At 37.5% G+C, this 17,536-nt stretch overlaps 1 protein-coding gene across 1 annotated transcript in view; it reads left to right on the forward strand.

Annotated features, from left to right (window-relative positions):
• NFXL1 (nuclear transcription factor, X-box binding like 1) overlaps positions 1-17,536 on the forward strand; it is a 171,261-nt gene that overhangs the window by 88,093 nt on the left and 65,632 nt on the right. Inside the window, exons 14-17 of the mRNA XM_033946064.1 lie at positions 2,783-2,942; positions 3,766-3,857; positions 11,674-11,695; positions 15,676-15,807. Coding sequence (XP_033801955.1) covers positions 2,783-2,942; positions 3,766-3,857; positions 11,674-11,695; positions 15,676-15,807 — 406 coding nt within the window. The remainder of the gene's footprint in view (positions 1-2,782; positions 2,943-3,765; positions 3,858-11,673; positions 11,696-15,675; positions 15,808-17,536) is intronic.

A 17,536-nucleotide genomic window follows, 5' to 3' on the forward strand; every position in this document is an offset into this window, starting at 1 on the left:
TCCCAGACACACTGCCCGTGCCCCAGCCGCTCCAAGGAGGCTGCCCCAGATGAGGCCCACGGTGAATGCAGGATTCTCTCCTCTGCGGGAAAGCCGCCCGGAGCCGACAGTCGATCTTCTTAGCGGATTGCAGGGGGGGAATAGTTAACACTCTTGGTAGTATCGGGTCTGTGTGCTCTCGGTGGTTGTGGCTGGTCTCGTTGCTGCTTAGGTGTAATAGCATTTGATCTCCACTGCTGCTGATATTTAAAAGCATGCAGATTGATCTCTCCAATGGACTGCAGGGGGAGGAGTTCACACTCCTGGCAGGATCGGGGCAAAGGGCTCTTGGTAGTGGTGGCTGGTCCTGCTGCTGCTTAGGTGTAAAAGCAGTTGATTTTCCTAGCGGACTGCAGGGAGGGTGGAGCTCATATTTTTGCAGGATCGAGACTGTGGGTTTTTGGTGGGTTGGTCCCGTTGCTGCTTAGGTGTAAAAGCAATTGATCTCCCACTGCTGCTGATATTTAAAAGCAGGCAGATTGTCCAGGGAGAGGAGCTCTGCACTCAAACTGCCATCCTCCTCGCCTCCAAGTTCCGGAATTAATGCAGGATAAATGTGGTTTCTGATTGCTTGAGAGTTACTATTAAAAATAGACCTAACTAATACTATACCCCATACTATACCATACCAGAAACTCTTCCAGACAAACTACCGGACATGTGGTAGGCAAAGCGTGGGCGTACTCAGATGTGGTGTGCCAAGTTTACACTTAAATTTCTACTAGAAATTGATTTTATTTTCATTTTTATTTGAAGTATTTCTTAGATTTTTTTTCTGATTACTTGAAAGTTCTGGTTAATTGAGTTCCATTTAACAGTCTACTGTACTTCTTCCTTACTAGAGACCGCTGCACTTTTCTCTCATCTAGTGGCAACATTAAGAAGTTCATGTCACACACTTTCAAACGTATATGTTAGATTTCCAGTGTTGGCGCATTTTTGAGAGAAAAAAATATCTGCCTTGATTCGTATATAAATATTTAGGAGTGAAATTATCAACATGGGTTACTGTTAAGATTTGTTATTTTACTTTTAACTCGGGTTATTAATAACTAGGCCTCAATTCATAAAATAGAAACATAGAAACATGATGGCAGATAAAGGCCAAATGACCAATCTAGTCTGGCTATCCGCAGTAACCATTATCTCTTTCCAAGAGATCCCAAGTGCCTATCCCAGGCCCTTTTGAATTCAGTCTCAGTCTCCATCACTTCTTCCAGGAGATTGTTCCACGCATCTATCACCCTTCTGTAAAAAAGTATTTCCTTAGATTACTCCCTTTCTGTAGAAAAGTATTTCCTTAGATTACTCTGGAGCCTATCACCTCTTAACTTCATCCTGTGCCCTCTCATTTCAGAGCTTCCTTTCAAATGAAAGAGACTCAACTCATGTGCATTTACGCCATGTAGGTATTTAAATGTCTCTATTATATCTCCCTCTCTCTCGCCTTTCCTCTAAAAGTCTGTCCCCATGCCTTATGACGAAGAGCACGCACCATTTTAGTAGCCTTCCTCTGGACAGACTCCATCCTTTTTATATTTTTTTGAAGGTGCAGCTTCCAGAATCATACACAGTATTCTAAATGAGGTCTCACCAAAGTCTTATGCAGGGGTATCAATACCTCCTTTTTCCTATTGGTCATACCTCTCCCTATGCAACCTGGCATCCTTCTAGCTTTCGCCGTCACCTTTTCAACCTGTTTGGCCACATTATGATCATCACAAAGAATCACACCCAAGTCCCGCTCTTTTGTTATGCACATAAGTTCTTCACCACCTAAATTGTACCTTTCCCTCGGGATTTTGCAGCTCAAATTCATTACCTTGCATTTCTTAGCATTAAATTTTAACTGCCAAATTTCAGACCATTCTTCAAGCTTCGTCAGGTCTTTCTTCATATTATTCACACCATCCAGCGTGTCTACTCTATTGCAGATTTTGGTATCATCTGCAAAGAGGCAAATTGTACCCGACAAACCTTCAGCAATATCGTTTTATAAAATTGTTAAAAAGCACAGGCCCAAGAACAGAACCTTGAGGCACACCACTGGTAACATCCCTTTCCTCAGAGCAATCTCCATTGATTACTACTCTGTCGCCTTCCACTCAACCATTTCTTGACCCAGCCTATCACTTTGGGACCCATCTTGAGGGCACTCAGTTTATTTATTATATAACTGTGTGGAACACTGTCAAAGGCTTTGCTAAAATCTAAATACACCGCATCTAGCGCACACCCTCTATTCAATTCTCTGGTCACCCAGTCAAAGAAATTGATCAGATTTGTCTGACAAAACCTACCTCTAGTGAATCCACTGGGACGTGTGCTAAAATGTTGTGGTAAAATAACCTGTCTTAAATGTAGGCCATGTTGATAAATTCTTTCCTTAGTGATATCACCCCACATAATTCAAATCTAACACTTTTTATACAAATGTGCAAAATTATTTAGAGTGCTCATTGATTGTAATACATAGATGAACTTCATCTAATGTCTAATAACATTTAGAAAGAATGTTGTTCAAAATATTCAACATGTTCAAAATAATTTGCTTAACAATTGTTTCAGTGAACACTGGTTATAGCTCTGACATGGACCAGGTTTCACACCACACTTCCTAAGGGAGATCCAGATCATTATGCAAAGTGGTTGCACTGCTGCTGTAATACAGATTTATGCTGTTTTTACTTTGCTCGTTGCCCTAGTAACCTGCTTTTGTTAACATCATGCGTTTCTGCTTTAGTCAGTTACCTACCTGCCATCACCCTGCTCGTGAGCAGCACCGATGTCACTTTGGTCCTTGTCCCCCATGTCGTCAGGTTTGCAAGAAAATACTGAAAAAGTGCAGTCATCTTTGCCCTGCTTCTTGCCATGATGAAGCACTTATCAAACAAACTAGCTTGGTAAGTCAATTGAAAATGTTTCTCGTCTCTGCTCTTACTTGTGAAAGTTTGGCATTAAGAAAGTGATTTTTTTTTAGGCGATCAGGTTGCTTTGCAAGCTGCCAGTACTTTTTACATGGTGCTTTTTATGTTTTTCCACAAATAAGGGAAGAGTTTTCCTACTAGCTTATTAATCTTTGCATGTCTGAAAATGTACTAAGCATTTCCCCATATTTGGAAAATGTGAAATACTCTTTAGTAATGGTGATTTTTCCTATTTTTAAGACCATTAGTTACTTTTTAATTCATCTGGTTGTGTCCATGTCATAAGTAAAAGGGCCATGAATTTGACATACTACTTTCCATGTTACAACCAAAGCGGTTTAACATTTATTATGTGTAGGTACTTTGTCCCTAGTGGGCTCAAAATTTACATAGAGTGCAGATTGAGAGAGCAGCCATGATGGGGCCCTTACAACTTATTAGGAATGTAAATAACAACATGATTAAATGTTTAACTGGTAAGTATTAGTTTTGACAATTAAAGTTTAGGCTTCCACTAAAGGAATTTAAAATTTTAATTAACTGGAAGGAAAGCCTCCAAAACTCTTACTGTGAACAAGCATTTCAAACTATGAGAGAGGGTTAGAAACACAGAGCTCTGAGGAAAAAGGAGTGATGACATCTATTTCATTTTAATTTATTTGCTTTGTAGAAGGCTGGTCACTGACAAAAACCATTCAAAAATCAAGATCCATGCCTACATATTTCTTTCAATTAAGTACAGCTCTGTCTCTTGTTACTTAGTTTTCTTATATCTATCATTTTGTTTGGTGTATCTCAGCATCAGCCTGCAGGACCATGGGAACAGCCTTCTGAGCCTACTTTCATTCAAACTGCATTACCCTGTCCACCATGTCAGATTCCTATACCAGTGTAAGTATTTAAAGAAATATTAAATTTCAGAAGTTAGATTTATCTGTATAAATAACGGCATCCTCAGTGCTGCGTGTTTGCCAATGATTTTATTTTGTTCAAGTTCCTTTAACATTTTAAAGTTTTTATTCTTAAGTATGGGATCAATATTCAGCCAGCAGCCATCAGCGTTTTGCTGACTGCCATCAATGCTTAAGCTGGAAATTCAGTGCCAGGCCATGTCCGGGCACTGACATTGAATTTCTGAGTTTGTGAAGCTGGCTGACATGTAGCTGGTTAAGTGTGATATTCAGCACTTAACCAGCTATGGGTTACTGCATAAAGATAGGACTGACGTTTTTTATGTGGTCCTTATGTAGTTAAACTTGTCTGGTTAATATCAGAACTTAACTGGCCAAATGCCAATTCCATCCCTGGATCGCCCCCAAAATAGCTGATTTTGAGTTTGGCCCTAGCCAGTTATTTTCAGCAGCGCTAACAGTTAAGTGCCACTGAAAATAAACAGTCCCAAACACACGATTTAATGGACAAGAAGCCATTTCAATCATATTGAATATCATCCTTTATCTTGCTAGCAAAGAGGATACAACATTCAACAAAAAGAGAGCAACTGATTTTCCCACCAAAATTCAAATTGGTGACCAATGAATTTTTCTTGCCTAGCCCCAACCCAGCCGAGTTTGAGGACCCACTATATAAAAAAACCAAACTGCAGATCTCATAGCATACACTGAGAAAACCACAGCATGATGGTTGAAATGTTGTACTATCTGATTAGATGCGACAAAACCTGGAAAACTGCAACAAGCATGATGCCATCCGCAGAAGCCTAAGAGAGCATATTCAACATACTTCTATTACATTTTCTTGAGAACATAAGAATAGTCTTACTGGGTCAGACCCAGGGCTGTGGAGTCGGAGTTGGAGTCTGAGTCGAGGAGTCAGAGACAATTATGGGTACCTGGAGTCAGTCGGAGTTGATAAAAATGTTCCGACTCCTGATAAATTTAGATTATAATTAAAAAAAAAATACAGCATAATTAAGTACTTCTCTGATGTAAGAATACCCAGTGCATAGTATTATTTCTACTAGTGTGAAGTTCAGCTCAGCTATTATACAATCTGACATTCACATTATTGTAATCTGGATTATGTACATTACAAAAAGTATTTTCATTTTATTTCATATATAATATGTTTCACAAGTTCATTTGAGTGTAAACAAGTGTAATGATGTAGGTGATGGCCTGATGTGTTCAGGTGTCCTGTCCACTTTCCATATATGATTCCATCCAGGGTTGATCTTTAACATCATTTTGCACACCACCCAATGCTAGGAAGTTAGTTAAGCGGCCCCCCTGGCCCTGGAGCCTCCCACTGCCCTGTCTGCAGTAGAAGATCAGCAAACAAAGATAAAGGCAGCAGCGTCTGCTCAACTTCCTCTGTCTGATAAAAGAGCTTAGAAGAACTTGGAGGAACAGCTTTTTGGATTCAACTGTAAGTGTTCATGTTTATTCTAAAACTGTATGGCTGCTTGTGTGTACTATGATGGAAGACTATGTGTATGTTTGTGTGTATGGTGCAGGAATGTATGAATGTTTGTATATAGTGCATATTGTGTGTATATGTCTGAGTAGGGCTCTGTGTTGTGTATACATATATGTTTCTGTATAGGAGAAATTATGTCTAAGTTTAGTGCAGGGCTATAGCTTATAGCCTGTTGTATGTATGTTTGCAGTAGTGCAGGACTGTGTGTGACGTGCCGTGTGGGATCAGCATGATTGTTGCTTGATTGTAATTAGTATGTTGTTTAAAACTCATTTTACCCTTTTATTAATTTATTCATTCAATTTCATATTTATGCTTTAGAAAAGGAACAACCCCTTTTTGACCTCCTTGTTTTTAATAACTCAATTAGAAATAGGTCATTATATTACATGAACTTTGCTTTTGCTCATCATTAAGCCTAACATTGCATTATATTAAATTTCCCCCTTTTATCTTTTTCCTCCTATTATTTTGTAAATTCAATTCATATTTGATTACTATGATTCTTCTATATAAGCATTTTTCTTGCTTATACCTAGGTAGGAGAGTTGTACAATCATTGTACGACAATGTGTATGTTTGTATTTAAATCAAAGAATATGCTAGTTAGTATAACATATTTTATATTTATATTTTAGTGAAAGCGGCACCCCATTCACAATGGCAAAAAGTCTGTCAAGAAACACGATAAAGTCTGCTGTTGATGAGCACTTTACATTATCAAGTGATGGGAAACATGGGTACCAATGTATTCTTGAAGATGATGGTGAAAAACAATGTGATGTAAAAATTAGCAGTTTCAGTGGGTCTAACAAAAATGCACCTACAAGAGCATCAAATTTGAAAAGACACTTGCAGCGTTTTCATCCTAAAGTGTTAGAAGTTGTGAATGAGAAAGATATCAATGAAAATATTCCATCTACTTCTGGGATAAAAAATGTTCAGAAATCCACTGGAGACCAAACACAACTAAGAAAATTCTTTATATCTGACAAAGTTACCATAACAATGATACCAGAAAAATTCAAAAACCACATTATTGAAATGATAGTAAAGAATAGTGTACCACTATCCTTCTTTTCACAGCCAGCCTTTTTAGGCCTACATGGAGAAATGGCTAAAAAACTTGGTGTTTCTCTGGAAAGAGAAAGTATAATTTAAGTGGCCAAATGTAAAAAGGAAGAACTACGAAAAGGTTTGAAGGGATATTTTGTCTTCATAAAAATGGATGCATGCACATGTCACAGAGTCAATTATTTTGCTATTAATGTTAGGTTTATTGATGGAAATAATAAAACAATAACTTGAACCTTGGGAGTAAAGGACACCAGGCACATCACACCGGTGACTATCTTCAGAAGTTAGTGGAGGATGTTCTAGAAGATTATGAAATTAAAAAGGAACAGATTCTGTGTATTGTGACAGATAATGCTTCTAATATGTTGAGCACAATTGAGAAAATGAAGAAAGTAGATAAAGAAAGTGACAGATATTAGAGGAAGACAGTTCTGCAAGTATTGGAGAAAGTGAAAGCGAAGATAATAGTGACATTTTGGACAACATTGTTGAAGAAGCATCTAAGCGTGCTACTATTCAATATATGCGTTGTGCTGTTCATACTCTGCAACTTGCAATAGAAATGCAGCTACTCTAATTGGCAAATTAAGGCAAGTAACTGTTGCATCCAGGGCACCTTAATCAGATGCCATTTTGAAAAGACGTGCAGGAAAGGGAGCCATTTTGGATCAAACAACATACTGGGGAAGCACTTATTTGATGGTAAAGCGTTTGCTTGAATTAAAAGACTTTCTTGAAGAACTGGACAATGAAAATGTTTTATTAATTGAAAGCCAGTGGGCACAAGTAAAAGCACTGGAAAATCTACTTTCTAACCCTTTTTCTATCACAAAGAGTTTGCAATCTGAAGATTTAACACCTGGTAAATTCTTCTTGAAATGGAAGAGCTTGATATATTGCCTGAACAAAAGTGGAGGGTTAATAGCTGACTGCATTGTATCTTCAATGAAGAAAAGAGAGAATCTCTTACTGGATAATCAAATCTTGTTAAACTGCTATTTATGTTGATCCAGTGAACCAAATTTTGTTGAGCGATGACCAGACTGATACTGTATAAAAGGCCCTCTATGATGTAGCAGTTCACATGAAGGGATTACTACCTGAAACACCACCATTGGATGAAGCTATAAGCACTGGCATATCAGGATCATCCTCTTCAAATGAAGAATTGATTCCTACTTGGACAAAATGGAACTTTCAACAGTAAAGCGACGTCGAATATGCGTGAAAGATAAACGACCAGAAAATGTCCAAATAAAGAGATTCCAGCAGGAGTTTTTTAAAGAATTAAAAGAAGTAGAAAAATATGATCACTCATCGAAACTGACTGTAGAAGAAGCCATCCTTGTTGATCCCGAGATTATTAGTGATGTGGCTAGAACCGTAACAACAATGCCACCCACCCAGGTCAGTGTTGAAAGACTATTTTCAGCTCTAAAAATAATTAAGTCAGATTTAAGAGCTTCTATGAAAGAGGATCTGGCGGAAGCAATTCTGTTTCTTAGAACAACACTACATTGGATTGCATTTAACAGCTATTCTACTCTACAACTATATTCCAAGTTTGATATATAAACTGTTTTAGGTTTTCCAGCTTTTGTTTTTGTTCATGTAGTTAAGCTTTGTTTTTGTTTTAAAACTACCAAAAAATGTGGTTCATATTTTTAAACTGGTAAAGTTCCTGTTCCTGATTTTTTTGCATGCTATGCTACTACTTTATAGCCACTTGATAAAAACAATAAATAAAACCTTATTGTTTTCATTTTTTTGTCTTTTGTTTAAACTGGCCAATACAGTAGAGCGTCAGCTTCCTAGCCAGTTGTTCTGTGCTTAAATGGTGTGTATGTTACCTTCCTTCAATCAACATGGATCAACTTTAGCATATTAAATACAGAGGAGTCGGAGTTGTGAGTACCATAAACAGAGGAGTCAGAGTCGAAGGATTTATCTACCGACTCCACAGCCCTGCTAAGACCTAGGTTGCTTTGCCTCTTGTCAGTTCCTGAACTAGCAGCTTCATAAGGCAGTCATTGATTTCATCAAAGTCTTTTATCTCCCTAACATGCCCTGGTGTTACATTTACCCAGTCAATATTGGGGTAATTGAAATCACCCATTATTATTGTGTTACCTAGTTCATTAGCCTCCCTAATCTCTGATAATATTTCAGCTTCTGACTGTTCTTCCTGGTCAGGCAGATGGTAGTACACCCCTTTTTCTCCTTTACACATGGAATGTGTACCCATAGGGATTCCAAGGTGTGTTTAATATCCTGGAAAATTTTTAGTCTTCAGTTCAAGGTCCTCTTTAACATTTAATGCTACGCTTCTACCAAGTTGATGCTCCCTATCACTGCAATATTATTTGCACCCTGGTATCAGTGTCCCATTGGTTATTTTCCTTCCACTAGGTTTCAACGAGGCCTATTATAATCTTATATTTTCATTTAGTGCAATATGTTCTTGCTCTCCCATCTTGTTTCTTAAGCTTATGGAATTTGCATAAAGACATTTTTCAAACAATATTTTTGTTATTCCTATTTACAACTTACTCAGTAGTTGACATGGATAATTTGGAATGTTTAAAATAAGTCTGTTCTCTATTTAAAGACACCTGGTCTACTGAGGTCTCTATTGCATCCATGCTTTTCGGATGCCCTATCTTCCCTATTATGGGATATCTTTTAAAGATAACCATGTTCGTTTGAGCGACTGTCGGCCTTCCTCCAGTTTCTAGTTTTAAAAGCTGTTCTATCTCCTTTTTAAATGTGCCAGTATCCTGGTTCCACCCTAGTTAAGGGAGAGCCCATCTTTGCAGAATAGGCTCCCCCTTCCCCAGAATGTTTCCCAGTTCCTAACAAATCTAGAACCCTCCTCCCTACATCATCACCTTATCTAAGCATTGAGATTTCAGATCTTTGCCTGTCTCTTGGGCACTGCATGTGGAACGGGAAGCACTTCTGAAAATGCCACTCTGGAGGTTCTGGATTTTAACTTTTTATTTAAGAACCTAAATTTGGCTTCCAGAATCTCATCTGTTACGGCTTGTGGTACAGGTCCTATTCTGTATGAGCCCACCAGGGATAGAAGAATTACCTGCTTAGAATGTGTACAGCTTTGTATATTAGAGAATGACATGGGGACAAATTTTTCCCCGTCCCCATTGGAATTCATTTTCCCGACCCATCTGGACGAGTTCTTTACTTGTCCCTGCCCCATTCCTGCAAGCTCTGTCCTCATTTGCACAAGCCTCAAACACTTTAAAATCATAAGTGTTTGAGGCTTGTGCAGTTAAGGCAGAGCTTACAGGAATAGGGCATGGACAGCGAAAACTCACGGGATGGGGAAATTGAGTTTCTGTGGGGACAGGGACAAATTTTGTTCCCATGTTATTCTCTACTGTCTAGTAGCTACAGAAATGATTAGTAGTAGTATTGAAACTTATCTGGCATCAATCAATCAATCAATCAGTAAGCCTGATATTTATTTATTACAAAATTTATATACCACATACAACTATTTGTGTGATTATTCTTGCCATATCTTGCAAATAAATAAATAAATCACATTATTTAAGCTTTAATTAAAACAGTGTTGTCATTAGGTACTAAGTGATCTGCACCTTTAATCAAATCTGCTTTCATGCTTTGTTTCCTTCTTAACCTCCTTAGTAACATTTGAATTGGGTTTTATTGTATTTTCTATTATGTTTAGATCACTTGGAAATACAAATTTTTAATTTCTGAAGAGCAGATGACAAGTATTTCAGATTTTTGAGGTCTGCGTCTACAGGATAAGCAATGTTACAACACAGTTCTTCTGACTCACTGGAGTGGGAGCAGCAGATTGATTAATCTGTACAATAATCTTTTCATTCCTTCATTTTAATTTTCCTCAAAGAAAGATGAAGTTGCTTCAGCTAATTGCAGTCCAGGACCAATCTATATTTAAGTTTAGATGACAGCTTTAGCTGTTTTCTTTCCCCCAAATGGCATCTTTTTTTTTTTTCTTCCAGATTGTTAAAGTCAAAGTTGTAATATCTTTATAACCTTTTTGCTAAACTGTTGTAGTTTAGTTTTCCAAATTGCCTCAAAATTAGTAATCCCCATGTCTAGCTTTTCAGGGTCTTTTTCACTGCCAAATTTAAAATAATGGATGAGGTGTTCGTAGGAAACTTTATGGAATTTATTGCTTGAATTTTTGGTTTGATGGGACCAAGGAGTTGGAGTAGTATTGTGATTGTAATTCATCCTTAAGTTAGTCCTGAAGGAATTGTTGAGTCTCAAGTTGTTATACAGAAACCTGTGCTATAAGTTAACAGTTCAGACTCAACGCTACTAAAAAAAACCCCAAAATAATCAAAATGTTACTATGCTTGTGTTTAAATAGTAACTTTAATGTGATCTGATATACAGTACTCCCCTGAAATTCATGGGGGTTCTGTTCTAGGAACCCCCGCAAATTTTAAAAAAAAAAGTGAATGCGGGTTTTCGCCTGTCAAAAGGCAGGAGAGAGCAGCTGGAGCGCCGGCGGGTGAGGAAAATCACTCGTGGTCTGCTCCGACCGCCTCTTCCTGTAGTAAAGTCGGGCTACACCAATCAAGAGCTGCTTTGATATGCAGCTCCTGATTGGTGTAGCCCGACTTTACTACAGGAAGAGGTAGTCGGAGCAGACTGCGAATGAGTGAGTCCGCAATTCGCGAACTGTGAATTCACAAGGGAACACTGTACCACCTTTTAGTGGTTACAGTCAAGAGTTTTACATATATACAGGCACTTCTTTTGTACCTGGGGCAATGGAGAGTTAAGTGATGTGCCCAGAGTCACAGGGAGCTACGGTAGGAATCAAATCCAGTTCCCTAGGTTTTAAGTTGCGGCACTAAACACTAGGCCATTCTTCCACTTTAAATAAAGTCTTGCTTCTCTTTAAAGTAGTTATTTTTTTTCTTATAGTTGGTTATAATAGAATTCTGCAATAGTAAATTTTTCTTTATAAGAAAATTTGGTGGTGCTCATATCTGTTTGTCATAAACTAGGACTTTAATAAGAATAAAAATATGACTGATTGTTTAGCTCACTTTTGGTTATTTTCCTATAGCAAATAAAGATCACATAAACGGCAATAGCTCATCAGCTTTATTCATTGAAAATGTCCTCTCACAACTGACTGAAATGCTGTTTTATTTTGTTGCAGGGAATGTCTTGGAAAGCATGAGGTGAGTCATAGGCCTATTGCTGGTTTTCCTAAGAACCACATCAAAAAATATAAGTGTGAATTTGTTGTAGCTCATTTATGTTGTATTTAGTACAAATGGCCCAATTGAAAAACTTAAGAATGGTTGCCTTCAGTTTTCAGGTTAGCAGACTTGGCTTTTTCATCAGTGGATATATTAAACTATTGTTGTAGGTTTCATAACACTGATCTTTAGGACCTGATTTATAGAAATGTGTGTGTACTTTTCCTGGGTCAATTTACAAAGTAAGTGTGTTGATCTTTTATTTTAAAAATCCTACGATGTACAGATGATTTACATGGGAAACTACCAAGCAGGTGTTTTTTCTAAGGTTTCTCTGTGCTGAAATCCATGTTTTACTGGTTAAAACAGTTTCTGAGAAAACTTCAGTCTCTATTTGCAGACACAGAATTGTGCAATCTGGGTTTTTGGTTTCTTCTTATTAATTACCTTTTGAATATTTCTATAACTGTTTTATCACATTAAAAGGTAGAGGTTATTGTGCAGGTTGGTTAAACCCTTACCTAAATACATATTGAACTGTATTTTTTGTAGATACAGAATGTGAAAATTATTATAAGAGTGTAAAGCTTTTTCCGAGACATGCTATATGTGGTATAGAAAAGATTCTAAACCCAGAAGTTCAAGTTCAATTTATTTAATATACCGCAAATATAAAACCAGAAGGCAAATCTAAGCAGTTTATAATCAAAAATTTAAAAACAAACAAACCCAACAACAAAAACAACTTAAATAAGGTAAGAACAGAAAGAAGACAAAACATAAAGGAAAACAATTGAGACCTTGGGGAAAGAGGGAATCGGGGATTACAGTAAAAATAAAAAGGTTGGGGAAAGGGATGAACAATGTGGTAAGGGAGGGAACAAAGAATTGAAATGTGCCCAAACAGAAGAAAAGTAGCCATCAGGAGGAATTAAGTTAAGAGCCAAAGACCAAAGAGAAGCAGTTTGCCTTTAATTGTACCTTGAAGGTTACAAATGATTTCTCTGAATGAAAGTAAAAAGGCAAAGAATTACAGAGAGTAGGAGCCATAACACAGAATGAAGAATTCCTATGGAAATCCAGAAAAAGTTGTCTAAATGAGGGAATGACTATCAACTGCTGTTGTGAGGAGCGTAAGGTTCTTTGAAGCGAATATGGGACTTGTAGACTATATAAAAATGAAGGAAGACCACTTGAGAGAATCTGGTGAGAAAGAATATTATATTTAAAGGGGATGCGATATGACACCGGAAGCATGTGTTCTGATCTTACTGTGTTCCCTGAAAATAAGACCTAGCAGGATTTTTGGGGTAGGGCTTACTATAAGCTCTAGTCCCGTAATTTGCTGGCAGTTTTCCTTTCCTCCCTCCCATCCCTTGTGCAGCAGAACCCTTGAGAGAGCACCCCCCCCAAGCACCTGTACCCACCATGCAGGCGAATCCCCATCCTTCCCTCCTTCCCCTCCCATCGGAACCTGGCCACGAGCCCTACTTACCTCCCTAAGCAGCGTCAGGCTGGCAACACTCTTAAGAGGCTGCTTCGGCCTTGTCCACCCATGAACTCTGCCGCATTACTGATGACGTCATCAGTAACGCAGCAGAGTTCACGGGCAGACAAGGCCAAAGCAGCCTCTTAAGAGTGTTGCCAGCCCGACGCTGCTTATGGAGATAAGTAGGGCTTGCGGCGGGGTTCTGATGGGAGGGAAGGATGGGGATTCGGCTTCATGGGGGGTGCAGGTGCTCAGGGGGGGAAGGGGTGCTCGCTCAAGGGTCCTGCTGCACAAGGGATGGGAGGGAGGGAAGGGAAGCTGGGCAAGGGTCCTGCTGCACGAGGGATGGGAGGAGGGTAGGATAGAAGCTGGGCAAGGGTCCTGCTGCACACGGGATGGGAAGGAAGGAATGAAAGATGCTGCACTTGGGGTGGGGGGGAGAAAGGAAAGAGGAAGAGATGGGGTGAAGAAGAGGAAGGGAGAGATGATAATGTACATACCCTGAAAATAAGACCTAGTGTGTTTTTTGGGCCTAAAATTAATATAAGACACTATCTTATTTTTGGAGAAACACGATAGAAGCGGTAAGATGTGATCGAACTTAGAACAGTGATGGAGTAATCTCACTGCAGTATTCTGGACTAATTGTAGACAATGTAATTGGTATTTTGGGAGTCCAATGAGAATAGAATTGCAATAATCCAAGTTTGCTCAAAACAAGAGAATGTATTAGAATATGGAGTGAACTTTGTTGAAGAAATGAACGAATGGATCAAATTTGATGGACAGCAAAGAAAGATAAGGAAACACACTTAGAAATGTGTGAATGAAAACTTAGGGCATTATCTATTGTTACACCCAGAATTTTGGTTTTAGATGACAATTGTAAGGGGACTCCTTTCATAGTGAAATGTGAAGTATTTTCAGGTAAATTCTTTGAAGAGAAAAGCAATACTGCTGTCTTTTGAGAGTTAACTTTGAGCTTATTTGCCATTAGCCAGTCTGCAATAGTGCCCTCGAGTCAAATTAACTACTGGTGACAGCACAATAAGGGACCCACCATTCATAGTTTTCTTGTTTTGATACAGTGTAGCAATAAAACTAAAAAATTCACTTATGGCTCCTTTGTCCACCACTGATATGCTGGATATTCAGTGCCTGGCCAAGTCTGTACCAGCATTGAATATTCAGGTTTATGAAGCTATCTCTGTCTTATGCAGGTAAGTATAATATTTAGCATTTAACTTCATAAGCAAAACTACAGTAGATTATGATAGCATTAAGTTTTATGTGGCCCGATTTTGTCCAGTTACCTTAAGTGGTTAAGTGCCACCCACATTTTCCAGCTGTTTTTGAATGTTTTCTTTCACATGCTTTTAAGAGTAAATTTGCCTCTTACCCCATCTATTTTGTTACTGCTTTCAATGAGGTTGAGATTTATTTTTCCACTGTGGTTTTGTTCAACGGGTAGGTGACGCTTGAGGAATTGTTCAGCTAAATATGCTTATCATTGACATCTTATTTTTGCTACCAGTCTGATATCCATATGTGCAGCAGCTTATGCTTCATAGTCAAGTTTAGCTGTTTACTGATTGACTGCTTTTTATGACCTGTGGCAACAAAGACTTTTCCAGTTAGAACCTGGCTATAGCTTTCTTTTGTTGTTATATGTTATCTTCGCAATTTTTTTTTTTTTTTGCACAATTCATTTGATCCAACAGACAGCTATAACTCCAGTTTCTGTTTGATGCTTAGAACAAGGCTTCCTATACATTAGAGAATGACACGGTGACAAAATTCATCACCGTCCCCGTCCCCGTGGATAACCGCGGGAAACCATCTTCATGTCATTCTTTAAGGAAAGAGGGAAGAATCAGAGTACGAATGGCCACAACCAGTGACCCGCAAGCTTTGCTTTGAATAATGCTGGTGTAGAAGGACAGAGGATGAAATAGACACTAGAAAATGACATTGGTTTATTTTCCGCGGTTATCTGCGGGGACGGGAATGGTGATGAATTTTGTCACCGTGTCATTCTCTACTATACATGTCCTGAACAAGGCTTCCTAAACATGTCCTGAAGTTCATACATAGTCAGTTGGAATTTCAGGATATCCACACTGAATATGTATGATATCTATTTGCATGCACTGGAGATTTGGTTATATACAAATCTGTCTCTGAAAATTCAACTAGCTGTGACATCCTCAGGTCATGTCTAGAAAGCTCTGACTTAAAATGAAGAAATATTTGTGTTTCTTTCACTCCTCAGATATAAATTGCGCATTGTCCCTGTTGACTTAGAAAAATGTTATGGTTGTGAGATTTATTTGCGGTTTATCAAGGAAAGACAAATATTTATTGAAAAAGTTGTTTTTTATTCATGATTTGTGAGTTGGCAGAGATTTTTCAAGAATTACCTGCAAAAGTTTATCTGAATTGCTATCAATCATCTTCTTCGAGTTTTTAGGTCAGTCCAGTACCTTGCCATGCTGTTGGTCCTTACTCATGTGGAAGACCATGCAAACGGCTCCTTAAATGTGGCAATCACACTTGTTTAAAAGAATGTCATGAAGTTACGGAAGCTATTGACAAACTGAAAGTAAGTTTTAAATTTTGTTTCCTAAGTTTTTTTGTTTGTTTGTTTTTTTGGGGGGGTCTTATATAAAACATTGTGTTCCATGATTGTACAAGAGACATCCAAGTCTAATCAGTCATTTTAGATTCTACCCCCCTAACCCATTTTTATATACCTTATGCATTCTGTAATTCGCTGATTGTCCAGCCTTCTTCGATGTTAACTGCCTAGAAGTCTTTTCGACTGTGGCGGTATAGAAGAATAAAGTTATTATTTTTATTTTTTTTTTTGTATAAATATTTTTTATTCTTTTTTTTTAAATTCTTACATCAAGTGAAATACATGTAATACATTCAATTATACAAAAAAACACTTGAAATTATCATTCAATTTTCTTACAATGTGAATTAAATAAACCCTTTTTCAGAATTTATATCATATTAATATTACAATAGTTTTCCCTCCCTACCCCTTCTATATGTTCTATACATGTGTTATTATATCTGATCAGTGGAATAAATTGTCAATGGTCTCCATATTTTATTAAATTTGTTAATATAACCTTGTTGTAATGCCAGTACTTTTTCCATTTTATATATATGACAAATTGAATTCCACCAAAAAGTGTAATTCAATTTAGTGTAATCCTTCCAGTTCTGAGTAATTTGCTGTATGGCTACCCCTGTTAAAATTAATAAAAGTTTATTATTATCAGCAGAAATCGGACTTTGTGTTCTCATTGCTGTTCCAAATAATATTGTATCATATGATAGTCCAACATGATTTTCTAATAAATTATTAATTTGGGGCCAAATTAATTTCCAAAAGGAATTAATGCAGGGACAAAAGAATAGTAAATGGTCTAATGTCCCCACTTCTATCTTACAATGCCAGCATCTATTAGATCTACTACTATCTAATTTTTGTAATCTCTATGTAATAAAAACAACCATGTTTGACTCATAGATGCTGATCTTGTAGTATGTATTCTCCAGGACCAAAATTTTTGCCATTGAGATGGAGAAATTATCTGTCCTATCTCAATACTCCAAATATCCCTAAGTCCTGATCTCTTTTTTTTGTTTAAAAATTCGTTTATTTTCTTATACCATTTTGCGGCTTGGTGTCCTAGAAAATCCGCTTGAAAACAAAGGATTGGTAAACTATATTGAGTGTTAAGATTCTTCCATTCAGGGAACCCTTCCTGAATGGCCTGCTTCAATTGCATCCATTTAAAATATTGTGTTTTATCTAATCCAAATTTTTGTTGCAATTGTGAAAAACTAAGCAGTGATCCATTTACTATTACATCTTTTAAAGTTCGTATACCTGCTTTTATCCATTGTTTCCATACTATTTTAAATCCACCAATTTTGATCCTGGAGTTTACCCAAATAGATTGATTTAAAGATTTAGTCAAAGGATCTGGTGTTAAATTGCTTATAAATCTTAGTGTTTTCCATGTATCTATTAGAATTCTGTTGTCCTTATATCTCCTAGGCATTGTTATACTGATAAAATGTTCTGGATGTAAAGGAAACTGAGGCGCCATTCTAAATATAACCAGTCGGGTACATTTTCCATGAGATCTGGGAGGATCCAATACATTCCCTGTCTTAAAATATAGGCTTGATGGTACCTATAGAAATTTGGAAAATTTACCCCTCCTTCCTTAATTGTTTTTTGTAATGATGCTAAAGCGATTCTTGGTCTTTTCCCAAACCAAACAAATTTTGTTAGAATATTGTTTAAT

The sequence above is a fragment of the Geotrypetes seraphini genome, chromosome 1, assembly GCF_902459505.1.
Source record: "Geotrypetes seraphini chromosome 1, aGeoSer1.1, whole genome shotgun sequence".
NCBI lineage: Eukaryota > Metazoa > Chordata > Amphibia > Gymnophiona > Dermophiidae > Geotrypetes > Geotrypetes seraphini.